This window comes from Lucilia sericata, unplaced genomic scaffold (genome assembly GCF_015586225.1).
Source record: "Lucilia sericata isolate MDLA Ls3-8-SP2 unplaced genomic scaffold, ASM1558622v1 Contig000314F_arrow, whole genome shotgun sequence".
In the NCBI taxonomy this organism is placed as follows: domain Eukaryota; kingdom Metazoa; phylum Arthropoda; class Insecta; order Diptera; family Calliphoridae; genus Lucilia; species Lucilia sericata.
The window spans coordinates 69,238-94,885 of NW_023994338.1; the positions used below are offsets into that span (position 1 = coordinate 69,238).

At 31.0% G+C, this 25,648-nt stretch overlaps 1 protein-coding gene across 1 annotated transcript; it reads left to right on the plus strand.

Moving 5' to 3' along the window:
• Positions 1–1,518: 1,518 nt before the first annotated feature.
• Positions 1,519–24,991, plus strand: LOC119603591 (diacylglycerol lipase-alpha). Its single transcript, XM_037955659.1, has 16 exons — positions 1,519–1,839; positions 4,909–5,674; positions 15,605–15,699; positions 15,793–15,899; positions 16,015–16,119; positions 16,192–16,296; positions 16,406–16,583; positions 17,105–17,524; positions 17,584–18,108; positions 18,569–18,710; positions 18,780–18,884; positions 19,043–19,170; positions 19,352–19,375; positions 21,525–21,722; positions 22,149–22,152; positions 23,135–24,991. Exons 3-16 carry the CDS (start codon positions 15,605–15,607, stop codon positions 24,989–24,991), a joined length of 3,993 nt encoding a protein of 1,330 aa, XP_037811587.1. The 5' UTR covers positions 1,519–1,839; positions 4,909–5,674.
• The last annotated feature ends 657 nt before the right edge of the window (positions 24,992–25,648 follow it).

A 25,648-nucleotide genomic window follows, 5' to 3' on the forward strand; every position in this document is an offset into this window, starting at 1 on the left:
AAAGACTATAGACTGATCAACAGGCAAGACTATAGATTCTTCTATAGTCAAGACTATGGAATGATCTATAGTCAAGACTATAAATTGAACTATAGTTAAGACTAGACTGATCTATAGCCAAGACTATAGAGTGCTATATAGTCATCACTATAGATAGATTAACCTATAGTTAAGACTATAGATTGCTCTAAAGTTAAGAAAACACATTACTCTATAGTCAAGACTATAGACTGAACTATAGTGAAGACTAAAAAATTACCTATAATCAAGTCCACAGACTATTATATAGTCTAGACTATATACTGTTATATAATCTAGACTATAGACTGATCTATAGTCAGGACTATTAACTGATAGATAATCATGTCTATAGACTGACTTATAGTCAGGATTATAGACTGATCTATAGTCAAGACTATAGATTGCCCTTTAATTAAAGACAAGACTACAGATTACACTATAATCAAGACTAGACTGATATATAGTCAAGACTATAGATTGAACTATAATCAAGACTAGACTGTTCTATAATCAAGACTGTACACTGAACTATAGTCAATACGATAGACTTATCTATTGTTAAGACTATAGACTGATATATAGTATAGACTGATATATAGTATAGACTGATATATAGTATAGACTATAGACTGATCTATAATCAAGACTAAAGACTGATCTATTGTCAAGACTATATATAGACTGATCTATAGTCAAAACTATAGACTTATCTATAGTCAAGACTATAATCTGATCTATAGTCAAGACTATATACTATATCAATATTCATGTCTGTAGACTTTTCGCTATATAATCAAGACTATAGATTGCTGTATAGTCAAGACTATAGATTGCTTTATAATCAAGACTATAGATTAATCTATAGTTAAGACTATAGATTGCTCTAAAGGGAAGACTGTACATTACTTTATAGTCAAGACTATAGACTGATCTTTAGTCAAGACTATAGACTGGTCTATAGACTAGACTATAGTCTGAACTATAGTCTAGACTATAGACTAATCTAAAGTAATACAAAGTTATAGATATATGTACATATAGTGTTTCTGTCAAAGATGTAATTTTTAGTTGAAAATAAAACTTAGTGAAAAATTAAATTTTTAGTAAAAAGAAAGTAAATTCATATCTTTGGAAGAAAAATCGAATCATAAGTAGTTATTGGAAAAATTATTTTTTTCAATACATGCCTCGAAATTAAAATTTAAAAAAAAAATATTTTTTATGAAAAAATCATATTTAATTTGCAAACATAATTTTCTATCAGTGTACCAAAAATAAACACTCTCATTTCATAAAAATATCTCTCTCTCTTTGACGTTCTGTGACTCTGAAGAAGATACACCAACCAACGATGGTGGTTAAACAAAAGGTATACTATTCTCAATTGTAGATATAACAAAACAAATGTATTCCTCCACAATACCACTAACATCTCCACCTCGAAACAATCTTCGTCGTTCGCGTACCATACGTACGTTTGCTCTCAATGAAAAACAAAAATTTCAGTCAGTTGTGTTTGGCGTATTCAATGGCACAGAAGTGCCTGACAGCTGAGTGAAAGTGGTACGAAATAATAGAAAATTAAAAATTACAAATTAAATATAAAGAAAAAATGCTAATATCTTAAACCACACATACAACTTAATTATATAAAAACGTGTGAATATTAGCAAAAAATAACAGCCGTTTTTTAAATAATTAATTACCGCTATTGTTTTTTTTAACAAATAAAATAAAAAAGAAAATGTTTTATTTAAAATGAAATGGTTTCAACACAGTGTGTAATGGAATAAAAGTTAAAATTTCATTAAAAATTATGTATGTAATGAAAATTTAATGGGGGTTTTCTTAGAAAATACATAACATAAATTTTCGGTATTTCAAATAATAAAAAATAATATACAAGAAAAAATATAAGAAAATACAACAAAAAAAAAAAAATATATAGTGCAAAAAATCGAAAAAAGATGCCCTCTAATGAATGAAACGAAAGCAAAGTTTTTTACTAAAACAGTATGTGGTTGTTGTTGTATGTGCGAGTATTTTGTTGTACAAGAAGTCAAAAAAGAAGAAGTCGGTTGGTCGCATTGTCTGTCTGTCTATAGCTCTCTGTATCTGTTTAGCAAAACATTCACTTCAAAAAAATTTGCAGTGCTTTTTTTTTCAAATATTTTCAGTGTGTGTATAACGCAAAAAGTTATGAATAAGAAAATTTATTTATTTTTTTATAATAAATTAAATTAAAAGTGCTAATTTTTGTTAAAAATATATTAAATAAAATATAAAAATAAATGTGTTGTAAAAAATTTTTTTAATTAAAATAATAATAAATAAAAAATTTAAAAGAAGCCTATATAAATTTTCGCATTGAATTTTTTGAAGCAAAGAATTTGTGTCATTAGCAAAAGCAATAATAACAATAACAACAAAACGTTTTTGACACTTTGTTTGCAGAGTGTTAAAAGAGTGTTGCATTTTGTGTTTTTTTTTCATTGACATTCTGGAAAACCTTCAGATATTGTAAGAGGATTATAAATGTTGGCTTGGAAGATGGCATTCAGTAACAAATGTATTGGTTAAGACAAATTTAACCTTTGCTAGTTTTCACATAGTGTAAAATTGTCCTCTTTACAATTAAAACTCTAAAGAATGTTTAAAATAAAGCAGTCCTGCAAATTTTTAACCCAGAGACCAATACTTAGTTTTGTAAAGAATTGAGCAGCTTAGAATCCGAATATGAATTTATCCATCAGATCAGAGATATCTTTGAGACATCACATCGCGTTGGATAAATAGTTTGGACTCTGGAATTTGTTAGTGTGCACCTATCCATTTTAATTTTCCTCTAAGGCTTTATTATTGGCTCTTCCTATGAAGATCTATGTTCCTGATGGTGTGAGAGTGAAATATTCCAAATACAACTCACAGGCATTTATTGATGAACCTTTGTAGTCTGTCTTCCTTACATAAGCGTAGATTTTACGCATGAATTAATCTTTAGTTTTGTATTTTCGGATATCTACGTTAAGCCGATCTAGCCTTCTTCAGCCGATACGAGACTTACAATCCAGTTAGAATTTTGTTACAAAATTAATAGTCTGATCGGTCTTGTTTTTGTCATTGCAAATACTTTACCAGTATTAATCCGCAGAACAACATTATTGGCCGCCCGTATTCAAAACATTTAAGGTATTCGTGAATGTGCCACAGGATCCCATTTTCCTCTGGCCTTGTTTTATAATAATTTCGTCAAGAACATCTGCAAAAAGTGAAGAGAGGCTAAAGGGGAAATTCTTGCTTAATCCCATCCCAACGATTTGCTTCCGTTGTGACATACGTAAAATCTTCCGAATAATATTGATTATTGTATTTTAAAATTAGAAGATAGTTTCTCTAAGAATAAGTTTCAGAATTCAGTACCCTTTATTATGTAATATCGGACACAAACTAGCACTAGTTTTACAGATTATTGAAGAAATATACGAATATTTAGCAAGAGTCAAGCTGTAATCAAATTCCTGAATGATATTTAAACTAAACCGGTATTGTTCATGATGGAGAGACATTCAAGAGTTGTCCTAATAATGGTACGAGTGCAAAGGAATTCAAGAGGTAATTGCATTGCTGACGAATTGGCGAAAATTGGAGAATTGTTGTCCCAAGTGGCATATCCTTAAAGTGGAGCCTTGAACTCAGCAAAATATTTGCAGACGCTGTAATGTTGGTGTTCACGCAAAAATATTTAGATAACCCTTCAATGATTTCTGTAGAAATTGTCATAATGAAGAGGGATAGCAAATTATATATCGTTGTAGTAGATTTCAAAGATCGATGCCCTATATTCCATCGTTTTAAATAGTTTTGGATCATTAAATTTTTAAACCACAGGCGACTCTCAAATCTTCATTCTTATAATTCGGCAAAATTTCTTAATTTTTTGCAACGTCTTCCTTATTATTTTTCATCTTCAGTTATATAACATAAAGGGTCGAAAATGACCCAATTGAGCTGTTTAATCAGTCTGTCAAACTAATATCAAGAAGAACAAAGGAAATATGTCAGATGTTAAGCCTTTAAAGCTGACAGAATGGACTTTCTGGTAGCATACGACATTTTATAACTAAAGTTGTCTTGGTGCTGTTATAACGTCTCAAAAAGGGGCCAAATATCTCGTGTTTGCAAACTTTACGACACTATATATCCAATCTCAGATGTGATTTAGAAAAGTATACTTTGGTCTCTGGGTTAAAAATTTGTCGACCTGTGTTATCAGTGACCCAAAAGCTATATAACTAGAGTAGTATCCTTAAAAATACATCCTCATACTTAAGAGAATTTTGGAGAAAAGATTAAAGACTTTGAAAATAAACTGTAGTACTTAGTCCAATGATTTTAGGGTAAATATTGTTGTAAATATCAAAAACTACAATCAAATTCTAACGATGAATTAATTAATTTAAACAACTGTTCCTTTTTTGAGTGATTCCCTTGTATTGTTATTTTTTGAGGTTTTTTGTAGACATACCAACATTTAACACGTCCCTAGTCGTAATACAAGTCGCAGGCAGGCGGTCGTTCGGTATTAAAGTACAATGTATGCGGTATATAAGTATGTATCGATCGACCTTTGGTCTACTATAGAGTCGGCCTATCGGTCGGTGGGTCGCTAGGTCGTTGTATTATTCAACATCTACTACTATGCTCGTGTGCAGTGTTTGAAGAAGGTAGGGATGGAGGGTACACATGCAGCAGCAGAAAAAACATTGGGTCAATTATTTGTTGTTGTTGTAGCTGTTGGTAGGTTCGTTTAATTTTCGCACTCCTAGTAATACAAATTCGAAATTGGCAAATAAAAATGTGGTATTCGTTTATTCTTATATTTGACAGTTCCAAAATGAGATAAATATAAGAAATGCAGGAAAAATTAAACTCGCAAATAGAGAAATTAAAAATTAGAAAATTAATAAATGTGTTGAAAAACAACAACAACAAAATAAATAAATAAATAAACGTGTCAATATTAAATGTTTTCATGATGAAAAATATAAAAACAACAACAGCAACAAAACTAACAATAAAAACAAATGTGTATACCCCCAAAAAGGCAACAATAACAACAACATTAGCAACAGCAGCACACATTATAGCAGCAGCAAATAAAACAGCAACAACAACCAAAATAGAGAGATGAGAATAAAAAACATCAACGTCAAGCCAACAGCAGCAAGCATCAGACGCAGAAGCGACAAAGCGCCACACTAACAAGTAACAGACAACAACAGCATTATTTAGGACGTGTATTTTTATCAGGAAGGAAACATCTGAATAAAGCCGGTTTTTTTTTAAATTGAAATACATAAAAACATAAAAGATAAAAGTTAAAATATAAAACTAAATAGAAAAAACCCTTATTAACCTTATTTTAAGTGTTTTAAATTAAAATAAATCTAAAAAAAATCTCAAATTAAATGTGAAATCTAAAAAAAAAAACTACTTGAAAATTAAGAGAAAAAAAAACGAACGAAAAAAAATACCTACAACCTACATTCTATTCTTGTGCTTTTTTTATTCTGCTTCTTCTACAAACTACAAAATCTACAAACGCCCTCGCATCTTCTTCTGCATTTACATAGTTGATGTTTCTTCATAGAAGGTATTATTACATATTTTGTTTCATTTTTGGTTTAGTTGCATATAGTATAACTCTTTTTTTTATTAGATAGGTATGAAAAATACAAATATAGTATTTCTTTCTTATTTCATTGATTCTTTTTTGTACAGTTTTTAAAAGATTTGTTTCTATTATTTTAAAAAACAAAAATACAACAGAATTCTCAATGCAAACAATATACACTCGTTTATAAATGTATGTAGTTGACGTTTATGTTAGTCAATCCGCAGCTAGCTCTCTTTCCCCCCTGATTATAACAACCACCTTTTCTATCATTACTAAGGTACAATTGTTTTGTTGGTACGTTTGTTTTTACAGTGTTGTACAAAATAATAGCATAGAAATTAAACACTCGAATTTAGAATAAAGTTTAAAACTTTAAATCCGAAATTGATTAGATGCCACTCCTCTTTTACTCCCACTTTTTGCACAGCAATTATAATATCAAACTAGAAAAGACTACTAAACCGATTTCCCTGAAATCTGGCATACTAATAGCCATTTTATTTGTGTGACACACTTTTCGAGGATATCCAGCTTTCCACAATGCTCAATAATAAAAGAGATGTATCGTGAACTATCTGAGTGGCCGTGAGACGTTCGTTGAGCTTAGAAATAATCGTTCAAAAACTCGCAGAATTAAACAAGGACTTACCCAAGGCGCTGTTCTTCCGCCTTCTGTATAAGTTGTACCTCTCTAAGTTCCCGACAGCTCCACAAGGACTAGAAGTGATATGTGACTAGAAGTGATATGAGGAAGTTCATAATATATGCGATCTGGTGAATTGTTATCTCATTGCCCGAAACCTGCAGCTATCACCAGCAAAGTCATTGGCAGCACTCTTCCAAGGACCAAGGAGGTAAATCTCAATCTTAGCGTCATAGTCGATGGAGCTCTAATTCCGACTTCAAAATACCCAAAAAGTTTGAAGTTTACCTTCGACAGCCTCAGCTCATGCTACTGCTATCACGCATAATTTGCGAAGTAGGAACAGGATATGGGTAAACAAAACATTTTGAGGTTAGTAATGCCACCTCGGAACAATACTTATAAGAGAAAACGAAAGTATTCCCAGTCAGAGAACACAATATAATTCTGACTGTTTCTCCTGCAATCATACTCAGAGAACACAATATAATGCTGCCTAAACAGTTTCTCCTGGAATCTCACCGGATAAGTCATTCCAACTTTAACATTACACAGTTGAATGCTCCTCCAAGTCATTTCTGAAAGGACCTTAATATATATGAGGAAAACATACGAAGATATGGAAAGGATCCGTTAGAACGTAAATCGTATACAGAAGTCGAGTGCTTTACATGAACACCTAACAAACGGCTTATTTAACAACTACCTACATGCGGAGCATGAACACGACTCACTAGCGCCTCTTTGTGAGCCTTGTACAGGACGCACAGATGACAATTTTTGTACATTGTTTCGCTGGTCCCTGTTGATCCGTTGCTTAACTTCGGAGATGTATAAAAACTCACTTCCGTTTACAACCACACATAGCGGAAGTTGATTTGGCGACACCACCTAGAGACGCAATCGATGGACCAAAATACGAATCGAACAAATAAACCAAAGTCAAGTTTTTAAAAACACCCTGCGGTAAGTCTGGTATGAACAAAGCCAAGCCTGAACATACCTGGATAAAAAAGGAATTTTTAGGGTATCATCTGAATGATAATCTGATGGAACATTCAACACTAGAGAAAACATTAGACACATTCATACGAGTATATGGGTATGGCTAGGTCCATATATTCCTTAATTATTCTATATCTTTTCGCCAACAACACCAAACTTATCCCGAAATATAGATTTCACCTATCTTTTAACTAACATTTCCTTCCCACGGGTTTCGACTTCAGGTCAAATCATGCCAATGACAGCCCAAGGGGTAACTCTTTCCACCCCTAGATTGAATGACCTGGGGGAAGATTGCTATATACAGCAGAACAAAACAGAAGAAAACCTGTCGGGTAAATTAAGAATAGTTCTGGCACAATTATGATCGGTATCGAGCAACAGACTTGTGGAAAACAAAAAATGGCGCGCATTAAAAAAGTGCATGTTAAAGCTGCCCTATTTAAGACCCCATAGCTCCGACCCTGAAACATGTGTGGATCATTAACATGCACTAATGTTAGAAAATATTGACCGAAACAAGTACCTGGAAATATTTGTCTAAAAAAATCAGATTCACTTTAATTGCAAAAATTTCATTAAGAATCCACTGTCTATATTTTTGCCCAACACTATCTGTATAAAAATGTACATCTGTTTGTATGTACATCTATATAGGTATGTCATTAAGATATTCCCAAAATTCCAACCCACCCCCATTAAGAACTAAACACACCGACCGCATCACATCACACCACCATAACACGTTACTTCTGCTCTTAACATAAAATTTTTATAGTTTACTATAGAAGAAGAGCAAAAAAAATATCAACAACAACAATGGCAAAATAGTACATGATAAAAGTACCAACTTCATGTTCTGTCATTTGAAAATGCAAATGTCAAAGTAAACAGAGATGCTGCAATAAAAACATTATTCCTGCATTATTGTATGAAATAAATTTTTTATTTTATTATAGTTTCCTTGAATTGTTTTTTTTTTAATACAAATATATACACAATTTTTATAATTGCAAAAAAAAAAAAAAAGTAAATAAACATTTTTATAATGTCAAAAAAAAAGTATAGAAAGTGGGGAAAAAAATAAATTAACATTTAACTAATTACACTTCAGTAGTCAAGAGTATGTAAATTAGCTCTATGGACATTGTTTTTACCAAATATGCAAATATTTAAAAGAAATATGTACTCTTGAACTTTGTTTTTTTTTTTTGTTTTGTTATTTTTTGTAAAAAAATTAGGTTGGTTTTAATGAATTGTATGTGTACTGTGTATTATTAGTTAAGTAATAGCCACAAAGGGAAAGGAAATTGTTAGGAAACTAGTACCAATAATGTTTTTTTAAGGTTAGAGATTGGCCTTAGCTTTAATGCTTTATATTTAGGACGTCAAAATGGCTATGGAAATTAACTAATTTCCTAAATTTACTTGGAACCGCTAGATTTGAATAAGGAAGACATTTTGACCTTATCACTTAAAGTTGAGAAAACAAGTATATAAATTAATCATTAAAATCTATTTGGAAGCTATGTATTTTCCTTTGAGAAGAAGATGTACTTTATCAGAGCAACGTATGTGTCACTTAAGGTACCAAGGTGGTATCGATATTTAATCTTATTTCGGTAACGGTATCGGTATTTTTACTCATTTCGGTAATGATATTTTTGTGTTATCGGTATTTAGGATTATTTCTGTATTGGTATTTTAGTTTTTTTAGATATCTAATGTTTCTGAAGTCCCTTTTAGAACTTTTAATAGACGGCAGTAACGGCGAAGAAAAGGCATTTTTAGCGCTATCGATAACGAGTACCAACCCTACTAGGTACCAATTATCCAAAATATATCGTTTCCGTTATTTAACAGTAAAAAAAAATTAACATTTCTCTTGGAATTGATATTGGCTCAATATCCTTTTATGAATCAATATGTCCCCGTCAAATACCCTTTTCGAATAAACAAATCAAACAAAAATTTGTATGTGGCCACACAGATCGATGTCATAGCGCCGCCAATTGAAGTAGGAATCAGACAAATCGAAACAATAAAAATTTAAATATTTTGATGCCTTTTATTAATATGTATTTCTAAATCGCCCAATCGGCAAGCTTCTCTCAAAACATTACATTACACTCGATTTATTTCGTACGAGACACTAATCACCTAGGTCTTGGAAAAGTGATAAGCAAATCGAATATATTGTTTTCTAAAGATACTAATCCAAATCAAACTTTAGCCATGTTAATCGAAACTATGCAAATCTGGGACTTAGTAAGGGTTATACGTGTGTATAATCACTTTTGACGCTCAGTGTATAGTTGCAGCAAAATAACTATCTACCTTTAGAGATTTTTTTTGCCAAGAAGTCTGCGAGTTTTGGAAATGGACCCCACAAATTAAAATGTGGCATTTGTAAAGGTCCCTTCACACGATGACACTTTACGTAAGTAAAGTCTAAGAAAATGAGAATAAAAGTCGTATGATTTATATTTTTCGTATATACGCGATTGGTAGAAAACAATAATAAAGTATGATGAAAACAGCTGTTTTCCTGTTCTCCTTCCTGATCTAATGCGTCTTGCTTTTTAAATCATTTCAAACAATTTAGAGAGCCATACAACTGTCAAATTTTCCATCCTTATTTTCTTACAATGTGTGATAGTTTCATTACATATTGTGTTTAGACGATCCCATCTGCACAAAATTTTGACAGATCGTGTTACTTGTGTGCTCGTGTGAAGGGCGCTTAAAGGGCTGGTCCGAATTAGGCAGAGATCCATCGCTCCAAGAGTAATTTTCACAACTTATATGAAAATCTTTAATATCAGACAGAAAACAAAACAATGGCACGCGTTTTAAAATCTTACATGACGAAAGATCTCCTATTTTGGACGCGCCGCCCCTGGAATATTTGTGTCAAATTTGTCAATTTTTATGCCGAACGAACAAGATTTATTACCAATATTTTTTGAAAAATTTAGAAATAAGTGCTTGGGATGTTTTGCCTCACGCGTCTTATATCCTTCATTTCAGAATGGGGAATCCAAAATTGGTGGTTCTTGGCCTCAAAAGATGAATCCATATGCATGTTGCCAAGAAACTGGGAAAAGCTCACAGCTAATAATGTCAGGGCTTAATACAATAATTCTGTTCCATATATAATATGTTTATTATCTTAACGATTTACTTTTGGATAAATGCAAATTATTTCTAGAAACAACAGGTAAAATGTAATTAATGGTGAAATTTATTTAGAAACCAGTAATTGTATACAAAATTCAATGTCAAAATAACCAGTATTTTAAAAGAGTTTCGAGGATGATGAAAAAAAAACATGGTTAAATATTATTAAATATATTTTGCTTAAATCAATATACAAAACACAAGTACATATGTATAAGTATATGAAGAGATTAAATAAAGGCTCGGTTGGTGGTTATAGTTTTGAAAAAGTTTATTTTTTTAAACCAAAAATTTGTATATATAATGAATGATGTTTATTTTAAGGCTGAGATACTATTTTACCAAAAAATATGACTCACATAAACAATCTTATACCCACTAGTATAATGTAAAGACCATGGGGAATTTATTTACTAGATATACACTGTACATTCAAGTAAATATATTTCGAAAGTCGTCAAATATCAAAAAAAAATATATAAACAATTTTGAAAATATTTTGCATTTGCAAGACAGCAGTTTTATGTCATCATTAGGGATAGTCCCAAAATGTGAATAAACTATTTTACCTTGAAAATATTAATGATCTATTCCTTATATAAATATCGGTTTCTAAATTTGAGCAAACAATCTAACACTTTATTCAAACCATAAATTTCATTTAAAGCAATTGTGTGCTTGGAATTAAATTAAAAATAATTAATAAACTTACAAGTAAATATGATTATATCTACTTAATACATTTGTATTTCTAGCATTTTAATATCTTTCCAACATCTATTTAAAAATAAAAGCAAATATCCGAAACAGAAACAAGTTGAACATTTTTTTGGCATGAATATAATAATGAAGTGTTTTTATTTGTTTTTCTATTCTAAACAACAATAATAATAATTATTTAAATACTATAAACTAATACACAATAATTGCATGCATAAATAATTAATGACTAAATGGAAGTAGGAAGAAGAATGGTGGAAACAACACGTTAAAGCAAATTGTAGAAATAATTAGTAAAACATATACAACGTTTGTTGTACCTACACAAATTATTCATACATATATGGTAGGGGGTTTGTGCTTGTTTGGACTGACTGACTATATACAAACTACCAGACACTAAAAACCTATAAACAATAAATCTGGAGCATTTTAAAATGTTTGAAATGGATTTATTTAACATGTGTTTTTATTTGCATTATTTGTTTGTATGTAAAAAAAAATTTTAATGAGGTAAAGACATTGTCAGTTGTTCGACTGAAATTTATGAAAAATATTTTGTTTTTAAAATTCTTTGAAATGATTATCATGAAATCTTATTAGACCATTTGTGCATATTGTTTCATTTCTTTAACTGTGTGGAAAGGTTAAGCATTTCTCACGCAATTTTTTCTCGAAATCGATTCCGATCTATCTAGTACGCTATACTAATACCCCCGGTTTTGTAAAGATCGGAGAAGTGTGTTACGCAAATCGTATTTGTATTGTTTTCTCATTGAAAATTCCATGTTCCCTATAAAGAAATCAAAGAACAAAGAAACCAAAGTACAAAGAACTTAAAAACAAATTCTGCAAATCGAAATCATTGTGTAATTGAAATTCTAATGAAGCAATTCAAAATTTATACGTACATATCGAAACAATGCAAATCTGGGTCTTAGTAAAAGTTCTATAGTTATAGCAATAAGTCTACTTTTTGAACTTTCGACATTTTACGTTTTTCTAAAAAAAAAACGGTTTTTGAACTTGAGACTCTTTGTTTTTAATACAAAATGTTTGGACTTAAAACTAACTTTGATATGATATTCATAGTCCAAGTTTGAAAAAAAAATTCTAAGAGAATAACATGAAATCATTAACACCGTTAGAGGAGAAACCTTATATAGACAGTATGGCTGAAAATCTAAGCAACTTTTCCAGTTACTTTTGTTACAAAATGCGGAATAGGTTATAAAAGGGTATCGTGTCTGAAACGTAGATCTAATGGACAACAAATAATCTTAGAATAACATTGTTAATCCACTATATTGTTAGGAAAAAGTCGAATAAACGATTTTTAAAATCTAAGACTTACCCCCGAGACTTATCCCGTCCGAGATACTGTATGCGGGCCTTTTATGGGGACTGTTAACGTTTTATTGACAATTAAGGGACTTTCTCTAAGAGCAGTAATGTGGAGTTAGAGTCAATTATGAAACGATTCTTGGTTAATGAAAAACTTATTAATGTCAAATTGCATCTACTTGTATTATCAAGCTAGTTATATGGGGTCAAATGTGAACCGATTTTGATCTGCATCAATAGAAGAATGTAATAAAAACCCGGCGTACACAAACGGAATGAGGAGTTATGTGAGAGTAGGGTCAACAATAAACCAATTCTTATGAAATTTTATGGATAGGTTTTGGTTCATGAAAAATCAATATACCCGCCTCGGGCATTTGAGTGTAAATTTCGCAAAATCGGAACTAGTCACTCTACGAATTCTGTACATTCTCGTAATATAACTTATAAGGACTATTAGCCATACTTTAAAACTAGTCCTCTATCTTCTATCTACTTCTTATATATTTTTCAAATTTTTAAATCTTAAAGATTTATTTAAACTTCTATCTAGTTTGATCAATAACAACAAAGACTACAGCAAACTTTCACAAATTTTTCTTTTAGTTTTTTTTATTGTTATTTTTCAAAAGATAAATAAAATGTTTCATAAAGCCAACGAAAAAAAAAAAAAAACACCTGCATTTATACATTTTAGTGTAAAATGCAGATAACGGTATGGTCACGTCTTCTTGCTTTTGATTAACTTTATTTTGCATAGTTTTTCTTTTTATTATGATAAATCCTTATTAGAAATAAACTGAAAAACTACACACTATTGTTATGCTAAGCACAACATTTTAAAAGAATGCAGAAAATAAGAGGAAAATTAAATTTAACGAGGGTAACTAGAAAATTTATTAAATAAAATATAATCTTCATATTGCGTCGAACATAGTCAGACTTTTGATAAGCCCTATGTTTGTTTCAATATTTGTAGCTTACAAAAAAACTTTTAAAACTCTGTAATTATTATTTCATTAGCAAAAGTGAATAAATATTTTCACGCTTAACAAATAGAATGAATTATCGCATGTTTAATGTATTAGAAATATAAACAAATCTTTTGTACTTTCAAAATTACGTATTTAAAAATATTTTTTTTTAATAATCTTCTAAACACATATAAATGAATCACAAACTCAATTTTTTAATGAAATTGATTAACCTTCTTCGTTGACCTAATCGTTTAATGGAAATCATTTAAAAGAATACGCAGAAACAATTAATTATTTCAATTTTGTTTGTTTTTGATTTATTCTTTGATAATTGTCGTGTGTGAATTTATGCCAAACATGTGAATCGTTTAATTTGTATAACATTGAGTCATTTAAACAAAATTCTTTTATGAATTCATCTAGTAAAAGTAGCAGAATTTTGACCTTTTATGAACCGGATATAAAATTGATGTTTGATGAAGATAACTTAGAAATGTTGAGGAAATTTGTTTCGTAATTGACTGATTTCTAGCTTAAACAATTGACTGATCTATAGTGAAAACTATATACTGATCTATAGTGAAGACTATAGACTAATCTATACTACTATAGACAGATACAGAAAGACTATATACTGATACATATATAGTCTAGTCTATAGAATGTAGTCAAGACTATAAACTGATCTATAGTCAAGACTATAGACTGATCTATAGTCAAAACTATAGACTAATCTATAATCAAGACTATAGACTGATCGTTATGCAAGAATACAAAGTCTATAGTCAAGACTATAGACTGATTTATAGTCAAAACTATAAACTGATCTATAGTCAAATCTATAGACTTATCTTTATTCAATACTATAGACTGATCTATATGTAAAAATACAAAGTGAAGTGAAAAATACAAAGAGTGTCAAGATTATAGACTAATCTATGGTCAAGAATGATTTAAATTCAAGATTATAGACTGAACTATGTTCAAGATTATAGACTGGTCTAAATTTAAAACTATAGTCTGATCTGTAGCAAGACTATAGATTGATCTATAGTCAAGACTATAGATTGATCTATAGTCAAGACTATAGATTGATCTATAGTCAAGACTATAGACTGAAATATAGTCAAGACTATAGACTGATCTATAGTCAAGACTATAGACTGATCTGTAGTCCAGACTATAGACTGATCTATAGGCTGATCTATAGTCCGATCTATAGTCAAGACTAAAGTCTGATCTGTAGTGAAGACTAAAGACTGATCTGTAGTCAAGACTAATCTATGGTCAAGAATGATTTAAATTCAAGATTATAAACTGAACTATGTTCAAGATTATAGACTGGTCTAAAATTAAAACTATAGTCTATAGTCATGACTATAGTCTGATCTGTAGCAAGACTATAGATTGGTCTATAGTCAAGACTATATATTGATCTATAATCAAGACTATAGACTGATCTATAGTCAAGACTATAGACTGATTTGTAGTCAACACTACAGACTGATCTATAGTCAAGACTATAGACTGATCTATAGTCAAGACTATAGACTGATCTGCAGTCAAGACTATAGACTAATCTATAGGCTGATCTATAGTCTGATCTATAGTCAAGACTATAGTCTGATCTGTAGTCAAGACTATAGACTGATCTATAGTCAAAGCAATATTGTAAAGTTTATTCCTCTTAAAACGTTCAACTGAGCGATCTTTCAATACATTGATCTTTTTAGTTTAGTTAATACATACATTTTTAAACAAATATTTCAATTAATACAATTTAATGTTTGTTATTATAGATTTTAATAGATTATGATAAGAAATTCGAGATTTTGTCAAATAATAGATTAGTTAATTTTGCCAACCAGGGGGGAAATACATATTAGAGAATGTTAAATACTATATAAATCATGAGTAGATAAGTAATAACACTCCAAAACAGTTTTTAATATAATTGGCGTTTTTTTCTTATTTAAAAGTAACATTCCGCCTGGAAAAAAGTTTTAAAATATCTATACAATTTCTTCTATTTTCCAGATGCCCGGACTTGTTGTTTTTAGAAGACGCTGGTCGGTAGGCTCAGATGATCTAGTGGTGCCTGGAGCATTTCTAGTAACCATACATTTTTTATGGTAAATTTTAGCAAAATTTAAAAATCTGCAATTGATAAACGTTTTAATAAAATGTCTTTCTTTCTTTTTTTCTATGACATTGATTGCGAACAGTGTGATAACTGTAATTGTATCATTGGCCATTTTTGATTACGATACCAGTATAACAGATGTTAAATTACTTTTTTATCATCAAATTGGTTATTTAGCTATATTAAGTAGTAAGTCTAGCAAATAGTATATTTAGACACTTAATAAAAATATATATTCTTTTATTTTTCAACCGCAAAACCACTAAAACAATAAATTTATTTTTTTATATTTCCATTATTGCAGTTTCATTATTTATAGAAATAGGAATATGTATTATTTCAATGCGTGGCAGTATATTGGACTCTGATGTCAGGGCACCAATAAATATATGGATTTATATAAAAACTGGTAATAGTTTAGAAATTTTGTCTTTATATTCTGTAAACAATATTAAGTTACTGTTTGTTTTTTCTCTTATAGTGGTAATGTTATTCGATATTGCCTGGTTAATTATGGGAACACTATGGCTAACAAAATATTATTTAGAATCAACTGTTGTTAGTACGGAAAAGAGAATATTTTTTGGTAAGTTTATGTTGATGTTTATTGATTTCAAAGGCAATTAACATTATGTTGTAAATTTCTCACTTAATTTTATTTTGTATTTTTCACTGTTTGTTTTTTGTTTATTTAGCAATTATTGTCTCAAACTGGGCTTTGGTATTTGTTACAATGGCGACCATATGGTGTACCTTTGATACAGCTGGCCGTTCTTGGGTTAAAATGAAGAAATATCAGAGATCAATGCGAGAGACGGAGTCACGTTTCAATTACAAACGCAGTAATAGCATGAATCGCAATTGGCGTCAAAGGTAAGATTCTAAGTTAACGAACTATCTATCTATCTATCTATCTATCTATCTATCTATCTATCTATCTATCTATCTATCTATCTATCTATCTATCTATCTATCTATCTATCTATCTATCTATCTATCTATCTATATATCTATCTATCTATCTATCTATGTATGTATGTATGTATGTATCTATCTATCTATCTATCTATCTATCTATCTATCTATCTATCTATCTATCTATCTATCTATCTATCTATCTATCTATCTATCTATCTATCTATCTATCTATCTATCTATCTATCTATCTATCTATCTATCTATCTATCTATCTATCTATCTATCTATCTATCTATCTATCTATCTATCTATCTATCTATCTATCTATCTATCTATCTATCTATCTATCTATCTATCTATCTATCTATCTATCTATCTATCTATCTATCTATCTATCTATCTATCTATCTATCTATCTATCTATCTATCTATCTATCTATCTATCTATCTATCTATCTATCTATTGTTCTTTATAGAAAAGTAATTCGTGCCTATCAGGACAGTTGGGATCATCGTTGTCGTTTGCTTTTCTGCTGCATTGGTTCTTCCGAACGTAATCGTAACTCTTTCACCGATATAGCACGTTTATTAAGTGACTTCTTTCGTGAGCTCGATGTAGTGCCCTCCGATGTTGTGGCTGGTTTAGTGCTGTTGCGCAAATTTCAACGTTTAGAACGTGAAGCTGTAGTAAGACAACGAAAAAATGGTACCTATGAATTTCTAAGCGGTGTACCCATAACAGAGAGGACTCAGTTTTTGGCTTTAAATGATGCGAAGAATTATGATTTCTTTCAAACGGTTATACATTATATGTATTTTGCCCAGGGTGCTTATGGTTGGCCCATGTACTTTATAGTAAATCGTTCAAATATGTTTAATTTAATACCGGAATTGAAGTGAGTAATTGTTAATTTTATTACGAAAAGCCTTTTTTATTAATTATTCTAAATTTTAGATGCTTTGGTTGTTGTCTTAATCCCACCAATGAAGCGGAAATTATCCAGGACAATTGTTGCTATTGTAATTATGCTGCTCTCAAGAAAACCCTACAAGTGGGCGATATTGAAATCGTCTATGTCACCTATCATGTGGATGTGGGCGAAACACCATTTTTCGTTGCCATCGATTATACCCAAAAGAAAATTGTTGTCAGCATACGTGGTACCTTGAGTATGAAAGATATCCTAACGGATCTAAATGCCGAAGCTGAAGTGTTACCTTTGAATCCACCTCGTGACGATTGGTTGGGTCATAAGGGAATGGTTCAAGCGGCAATTTATATACGTAATAAATTAGAAGAGGAAAATATCATACGGAATGCTCTCAACAAGAATTTAGAACGTAATACACATACGTTCGGTTTAGTATTAGTGGGTCATTCGTTGGGTGCCGGCACAGCGGCCATATTGGCCATATTAATGAAGGCCGACTATCCAACATTACAGTGTTTTGCATATTCTCCGCCAGGTGGTTTACTAAGGTATGAGTTATTATGTTAGAGGATAATTAATTAATAATGATAAAGGATATTAAAGGGAGTAAGTATTGTAAAAAATTTGCTTTTTCTTAATATTTCCCGATTAACGCTAGACATTTAGCTTGCAAAGCAAATTGCATTTACCAGAATTCTCTTATTATCTAAAAGTGTTATCGTGTTTTATTAATAGTTAAAACATATAGAAAATCAACAACAAATAGTTTGCGTTATAAAAATTTTTGGCTGACAGGCATTAACCCCGATTGCCAGAACAGATAAGATAAGATTTATAATATTCAATCAATTATTTTCAATATTATTTTGGCGAGGAACTAAAAAACAATAAACATTTTATAGATTTATAAAAATAATGACAAAAAATTTCGTTTTTTTTTTCTAAAAAAAAATCACGTGTAATTTATATTTCTGCTAATCATTTTCCTAATTTGTATCTATTTTGCAGTATGCCAGCTGTAGAGTATTCAAAAAAATTTATAACTTCAGTTGTTTTGGGTAAAGATGTTGTACCTCGCATTGGTTTATACCAAATGGAAGCTCTAAGAGCTGATCTCATAAATGCCATACAACGTAGTATAGATCCTAAGGTAAGTATATTTTAAAGGATACTTTATAATGAACAAATTGACAAAAAAAAATATTTCATTTTATTGCAGTGGAAAACTATATCATGCTCAATGATATGTTGTTGTTGTGGACCTGAACCTAAGTCCGTGGTAGAAATGTCTGTTAAAGATACTCATATTAATAAATATCAAGAGGTAAATACTTTTTTAAAAAGTAAATTTACTTGAGAACAATATAGTATCATTCGTGATCGAATATTGATCAAATTATCAAAATTTTGAATGCAGTAATCGTTCAGTTTTAATCGATTGCGAATATAGTTCGTTAAGTATTAATACAATACTCTTTACAGGAACGCGATTCAGCACGTTCAGCTAGTACTCATCCCACAGATAGTACCATAGCTTTAACAATACATCAACCCCTGTATCCGCCGGGACGTATAATACACATAGTACGGCATCATCCCCGAGCAGATGAGTAAGTATTTGCAATTTTGTTTAACTTGTAACAAAATTCGACACTTTTCTTTAAATTTCTTTAAATCAATTAAATGCTTTTTTATGGAAAAAAGTCAATAAATCTTTTTTATTTGCCTCTATTTATTTAAAATATTATATTATGCCATACAAATTAAAATTGCTAAATAATTTAATTACAGGAAAAAATATGACAGAGGTTGGAGGTAGGATAATACGTTAAACTACTGCTATACTTACTATACATACAATAAATACCCATTTACCATATTATTGTATTGTACATTCTTACTGTTTTTTTTTTTCGTACTCATTTTATAAACGTAATAATAATAATAATTTACCCTTAAATGAAAATCGTGGATAAAATCGTGATAACGTAAATTGCATGAATTATATACATATTTAGACTAGAACGGAATCAAAAACTCATTGGGTTTTAAATGCATGTACAAAATTTTAGTATAGATAAGAAATTGTTAAAACTTTATTATATCCGAATAATAAGGGATTCTATAGAAATTTAGTTTAGAAGAAATTAAACTATTACAATCAAATAGAGTGGGGAATTGACTCTTAATAAAGGACTAACAGTTATTTGAAAGATAATTTGATCACCATTTAATTAACCCAGGAATCTTATCTTTCGTGTCGTCAAACGTTTTCAACTTAAAGTCGTGTACTACCAATTTCACAAAGTCAAACGTTTGCATCTTATAGTCGTATACTAAAGATTTCACAAAGTCACCTTGTTGATGTAAATATTCAATTCAAGTTAAATCCTCTTTTGGGCCGATATTGCGTACAATTTGTGTATTGTGTGAGATCCCTTCTTTCTAGAAGTTTTAAACTTTTAATAAATAGTCAATAGATCATTAGTTCATAGTCAAGTCTATAGCCTAGTCTATAGTCTAGTCTATAGTCTAGTCTATAGTCTAGTCTATAGTCTAGTCTATAGTCTAGTCTATAGTCTAGTCTATAGTCTAGTCTATAGTCTAGTCTATAGTCTAGTCTATAGTCTAGTCTATAGTCTAGTCTATAGTCTAGTCTATAGTCTAGTCTATAGTCTAGTCTATAGTCTAGTCTATAGTCTAGTCTATAGTCTAGTCTATAGTCTAGTCTATAGTCTAGTCTGTAGTCTAGTCTATAGTCTAGTCTATAGTCTAGTCTATAGTCTAGTCTATAGTCTAGTCTATAGTCTAGTCTATAGTCTAGTCTATAGTCTACTCTATAGTCTAGTCTAGATGTTTTAAACTATTAATAAATAGTCAATAGATCATTAGTTCATAGTCTAGTCTATAGTCTAGTCTATAGTTTAGTCTATAGTTTAGTCTATAGTCTAGTCTATAGTCTAGTCTATAGTCTAGTCTATAGTCAAATATATAGTCTAGTCTACAGTATAGACTATAGTTTAGTCTATAGTCTTGTTTACAGTCTATTCTGTAGTTTAGTCTGTAGTCTAGCCTATAGTCTAATCTATAGTCTTAAAATTTAACTAATTTGAATGTCCAACTTTATCAAGTCATCGAAATGAATTCTTCTTAAAAGCCCTAACTGAAACAACACGTTCTCACTGGGGCCCGTAAAACTTACTTAAAAGCTGAATAAAATCGAATGCTTGATATAAGGAGTATTTTAGAAAGATTTGAAAAGGATAGGATATTTTAAAATTAATCTTAAAAGCCCACTAACGGTATTCTATCTTCACAACTCATACTCATAGTTCGATAAAAACTTTCAGAGATCATTTCAAATAAACCAATAAAACCATCTATAAAGCAGTGACGGCGATGACACCATCTAGCGGAAAAGATCAAAACTTCATTGAGATGCTGTTTATTCACAGCTTTATTTGTATAAGAGAGATCGTGTCAAAATCCCGCAAAAGGAATAAAATTATAACATTAAAGCTTTTTTAAAGATTCTGAAAACTCTTTACATTTAGCATTCAATCGAAACCTTCATTTAAATATATACTAGAGAAATTCCGATCAGATTTGCACTGAGAATTGAAAGCTCAATGTGAAGGAAGTTTGATAAGATCTTTCACATATTTTGACCAGATCTCTCAGTACTTAGCTTTCATTAACTCTTACTTAAATATAATATATTCTAAACAAATTTACATCCTATTTCATGTTGGTAGAAGGATACAAAATAAATTTCACTGACAAGCTTTGTTGGCCATATTACGATTACCATATTATTTTTAATGGGTTAATAAAAATTATAATTTTTCAATGTCTGCATGATTGTGTTTATATATGTGTGTGTGTTAAATTTGTGTTAAAAAGAAACTTTAACTAAAAATGTATAATAATGTTTATAATTTCATTTTTTTGTTTTCCTTTCTAGAAATGTTTTAAAAAGTCGTGAACCAGTTTATCAGGCTATTTGGGCCGACAGCATTGATTTCGATGAGGTTCTTATATCACCGGTTATGCTGCAAGATCATATGCCGGACAAAGTATTGGCTGCCCTAAAAAAGGTAATTTCAGATGCTGCCGATGACAATACCTCCATGAATAGTTCATACAATTTCAATGTTCACATGTAGTGTCAGTTTAATGCAGCTTAAAGCCGCTTAAGAGAAAATGTGGACTATTAAAAATTGCTTTAATCGTTTGAAACTTAAACATTTTACCATATATTTCGTATAAATTAATTTACTTAATGTATTTATATTTATTATTTAATTACTTAATTACTTGTAATGTATCTCTTAATTTTAATTATTTATTGAATTGCTTTACATTTTTTATTATAATTATTTTTTTTTATGAAAATTTCTCATTTATATTTAGTTGTTAATTGAAGATTACATTTATATTTGTTATTGTCATAGTTTAAGACAGTGAAAAAAAAAAAGAAAAAGTCTGATAATAAATATTATTTTTTATTATAATTTTCATATTTGCACATTTTATTTTTTGATTTTTTCTTCTGATTGCTTAAATTTGTTTTTTATTATTTGCTCAGGAACGTGTCTTGTTCATTTTATTATGTATCTCAAAAAACTTTAATAAGATATTTTGAAAAATCTTCAAGTTTTAGACATTTTTCTAATACAAGATCATTGAATTCAAAGATCAAGAACTGAAAGCTATAGTATATAGGGGATACCTTTCACTTGATCTTGAAGAGATTCCATCTACACAACTTTTCTGATTACAGAGAAAGTTTAATATCATGCCAAGATCCTGAAAGATTCATGCTCTGCAAAGAAGCGGAATTTAAATCTTAATATAGAGAGAGCTTTTAAAAAGGGCTTTGAAAAAGAGAAATACTTTCTGATAGCTTTAAATTAATCTTGTTATAGTTTTAAGATACCCCATTGATAAGAACTTTTACAAAATTGGGATTGAAAGCTTAACTTAAAAAACATTCTAGAATGATTCAAAAATAGAACGAAGTCTTACGATACCCTTGAAATAGTCTTCAAGTCCTATGACGGGATCTAATCAACGATAGTATGTATGTTCTGCATTATTAAAAGCTTAACACGGAGAAATTTTTTGGTTAATGTGGAAAGAAAGCGAGATTGATTTAGAGCGCTTTAAATGTCATATCCTTGAATAAATCTTCAAGTTCATTGACGAGATCCATGTTTACAAGAAACGTTAATATTAACTCTAAGAAATCGTGTTAAAATCCATCAGAATTCATACTTTACAAAGGAACAGAAAGATTTTTAAAAATATTTTGAAACCTTGGAATACTCAACTTATTATATCACTGTAGAAAGATTCAATGATGGATTCTGTTACTTGCAAAAAAGCGCGATTGAAATTTTAATATTGAGAACTTTTGAAAAATCCAATTTTAATATATGTACTTTTGTGAATATGCGGTATCAAGAATTTCACTTTCCACATCTTATCAAATGTCTTTCACTTCCCAGCGATCACTCTCCTCATATTTGTGACTAATATCTACTTTAACAAATGCCCTCTACCTTTTTCCAGGTTGTTACAACTAGTGGACCTCGCAAACCACATCGCCAGGCATCGAATGCATTCTCCACAACATCGAATGATTTGTATCGCAGCAATCAAGATGTCTACAGTTATTATAATTGTTCAAACATGGAACTACATCAAACACATCATCACCAACATCAACACAATTCAAATCATATGGGTTCCGAATCGAATGGTGCCTATGGCAGTTTAGATTCAAGGCCAAGTTTAAGTCAAGCTGATGTACAAACACCCACGACTTCATCTATCACACAGCTGCATCAACAGCAGCCAAGAGTATGTCTTGAAACATCATTTACAAATCTTCATAGTCCTCAGATGACTCATAAACATGCCCACTTTCCCGACAGTATAAGTTCCAGTAAGGCCTCTTCGTTGGCGGGTAGTATTTTAAGTCGCTCTCAAATCAGCTGTATACAGTACGACATATCAAGTGCAATGGAGAATAGTATTACTACGGTAACACGCAAGAGTCCTATTAAGATGAGTACAGAAGTGGTTAAAGTGGAACAAGTGGAGTTGGTGTTACAACCGCCCAAAACTAAGTGTGTGGCATTTGAGGATACTCCTTCGCCGTTGAGGAATCTGAAACGTCAACATTCAGCCAAAATAGATAAGAAACCGAAATCTTTACCCATTCCACCACTAAGAAGAGCTTCTGATGTTACAAACGGTGCCGAAACAGATGAATGGTTGGGTTTAGCACCTCTAGCCAGTCCAGAGACCCTATCCGAAATATCAAGTATATCATCACGTAATAGTGTACGGAATGGTCTAACCTCTAGCATTGAACATTATTTGCACAATGTCACCAATAACAATGTAGTCGATATTAATGATGTTTTCGAATCACAATTACACACGCCCACAGTTTTAAGGAGAGCACCCAAATTTATAGAAAATCTGTCCAGTTGTGCCGAAGATAGTCGTAATATAGACCAATATAAACGTATGGGCCGGGTAATTGTACCACCTCCTTTATTTCCACCAGCCATACAAGATTCCAGCGAGGAGGAAGATAGTTTTGCCTCAGCTAATAGTTATAAAAGGGTCTCCAAAACCACTACCACCACCACCACAAACACAAATGGTGGTGATCATACTTTAGCTAAAGTTAAAAATTCTTCCTCCATACATTGCCATCGTAGACAAAATTCTAAATCAGCCGATCAATTAGACGATGTTGTGGCCTCAACGAATAAACAACAAAACGAGGGTAGTGTTGTACGCAAACTCACCTTTAGCGATAGCAACATTATAAATGACAACGACAATGTAACGGCTCATACTGATAACAATTCATGTGCCAAGTGTTGCAATAAACATTGCAGCTGTAGCAATCAATTAAACAACCCCAATACGGGTTCACAAGATACCACATTTTATAGTGCAAATTCATCGATCGATTGTATGAGTGCGAAAACTAATTCAAATCCTCTCATTATGCCAGAGGGTGTTTTAGAATCGCATTTTCCTCTACACCAGGATGCATTTACAAATACAACGGAATTGTATGCGAAACACTATTCGCCGTTGAGCAACGATCAAGATCATTCGACAGCATTACAGCAAATATCGAAAGTCGCTTTCAGTTCACCAGTGTCCACAATGAGTCGTGGCAAAAGAAAAAACTGTATATATCCTTCCGCCATGTCATCACAACCGCTGTACGCAACGGCCAGGGTTGATAATGTTAAACTTTATACTACAACTACGAATACTACAACTAATACTAATAATAATAACAACAATACCACCACAAATATACCTGAATTAACAATTGCAAATGGTTCTTCTAGTCCTAGTCCAAGATCCCGAACACCTAACGAAAGTAGTGTTTAATGCAATTAGTACAATAGAGTAGAGTGTTTACTTGAAGGGTTTGTGGCGGATAATTTTGATAAGAACTTTAAGTTTTTTTCACTCTTGAAAGAAATGGAGTACCGTAGTACAGGTAAAAGTAGAGTGGATAAGATACTATGCTCTTCATCATTATGACAGTTTCTGCAATCGTCATTATGTTATTCAAGACCTAGTCTTCAGACATGAGTGCTTATGACACAGTGTCCTGTAATTTATCAGCAATTACAATAGCATTAGTATCTGTTCACTAGGGGAGCTTAACATTTGTCAAGTAGACCTAGAGGTTTGACAGGTGGTTTCATTAAACCATCTGGATTGTGCCCATTCAGTCAATTTTGAATAAGTGACCGACAAATTGTAAGCGGGATGTTAGTAAATATATACATTTCCTCTAATCTTAGCCAAATCATCAGTTATACAGTTCAAGGTAACTGTTGTTGTGTCCAGCGACGTTATCTTGGACTCGATATCTCTTTTAGAAATACCCAGCATTCATTAACCTAGATGCCAGCCAGAAATAACGAGTTGTTTTAGACAGTCTGATATCTGAGAGTCACGGGGCAAGCATGTGGGATTTCGCTTTACTTTCCTAAAAACTCAGTCAGATGCATTCAGGTTACATGGGTATTTTACTCT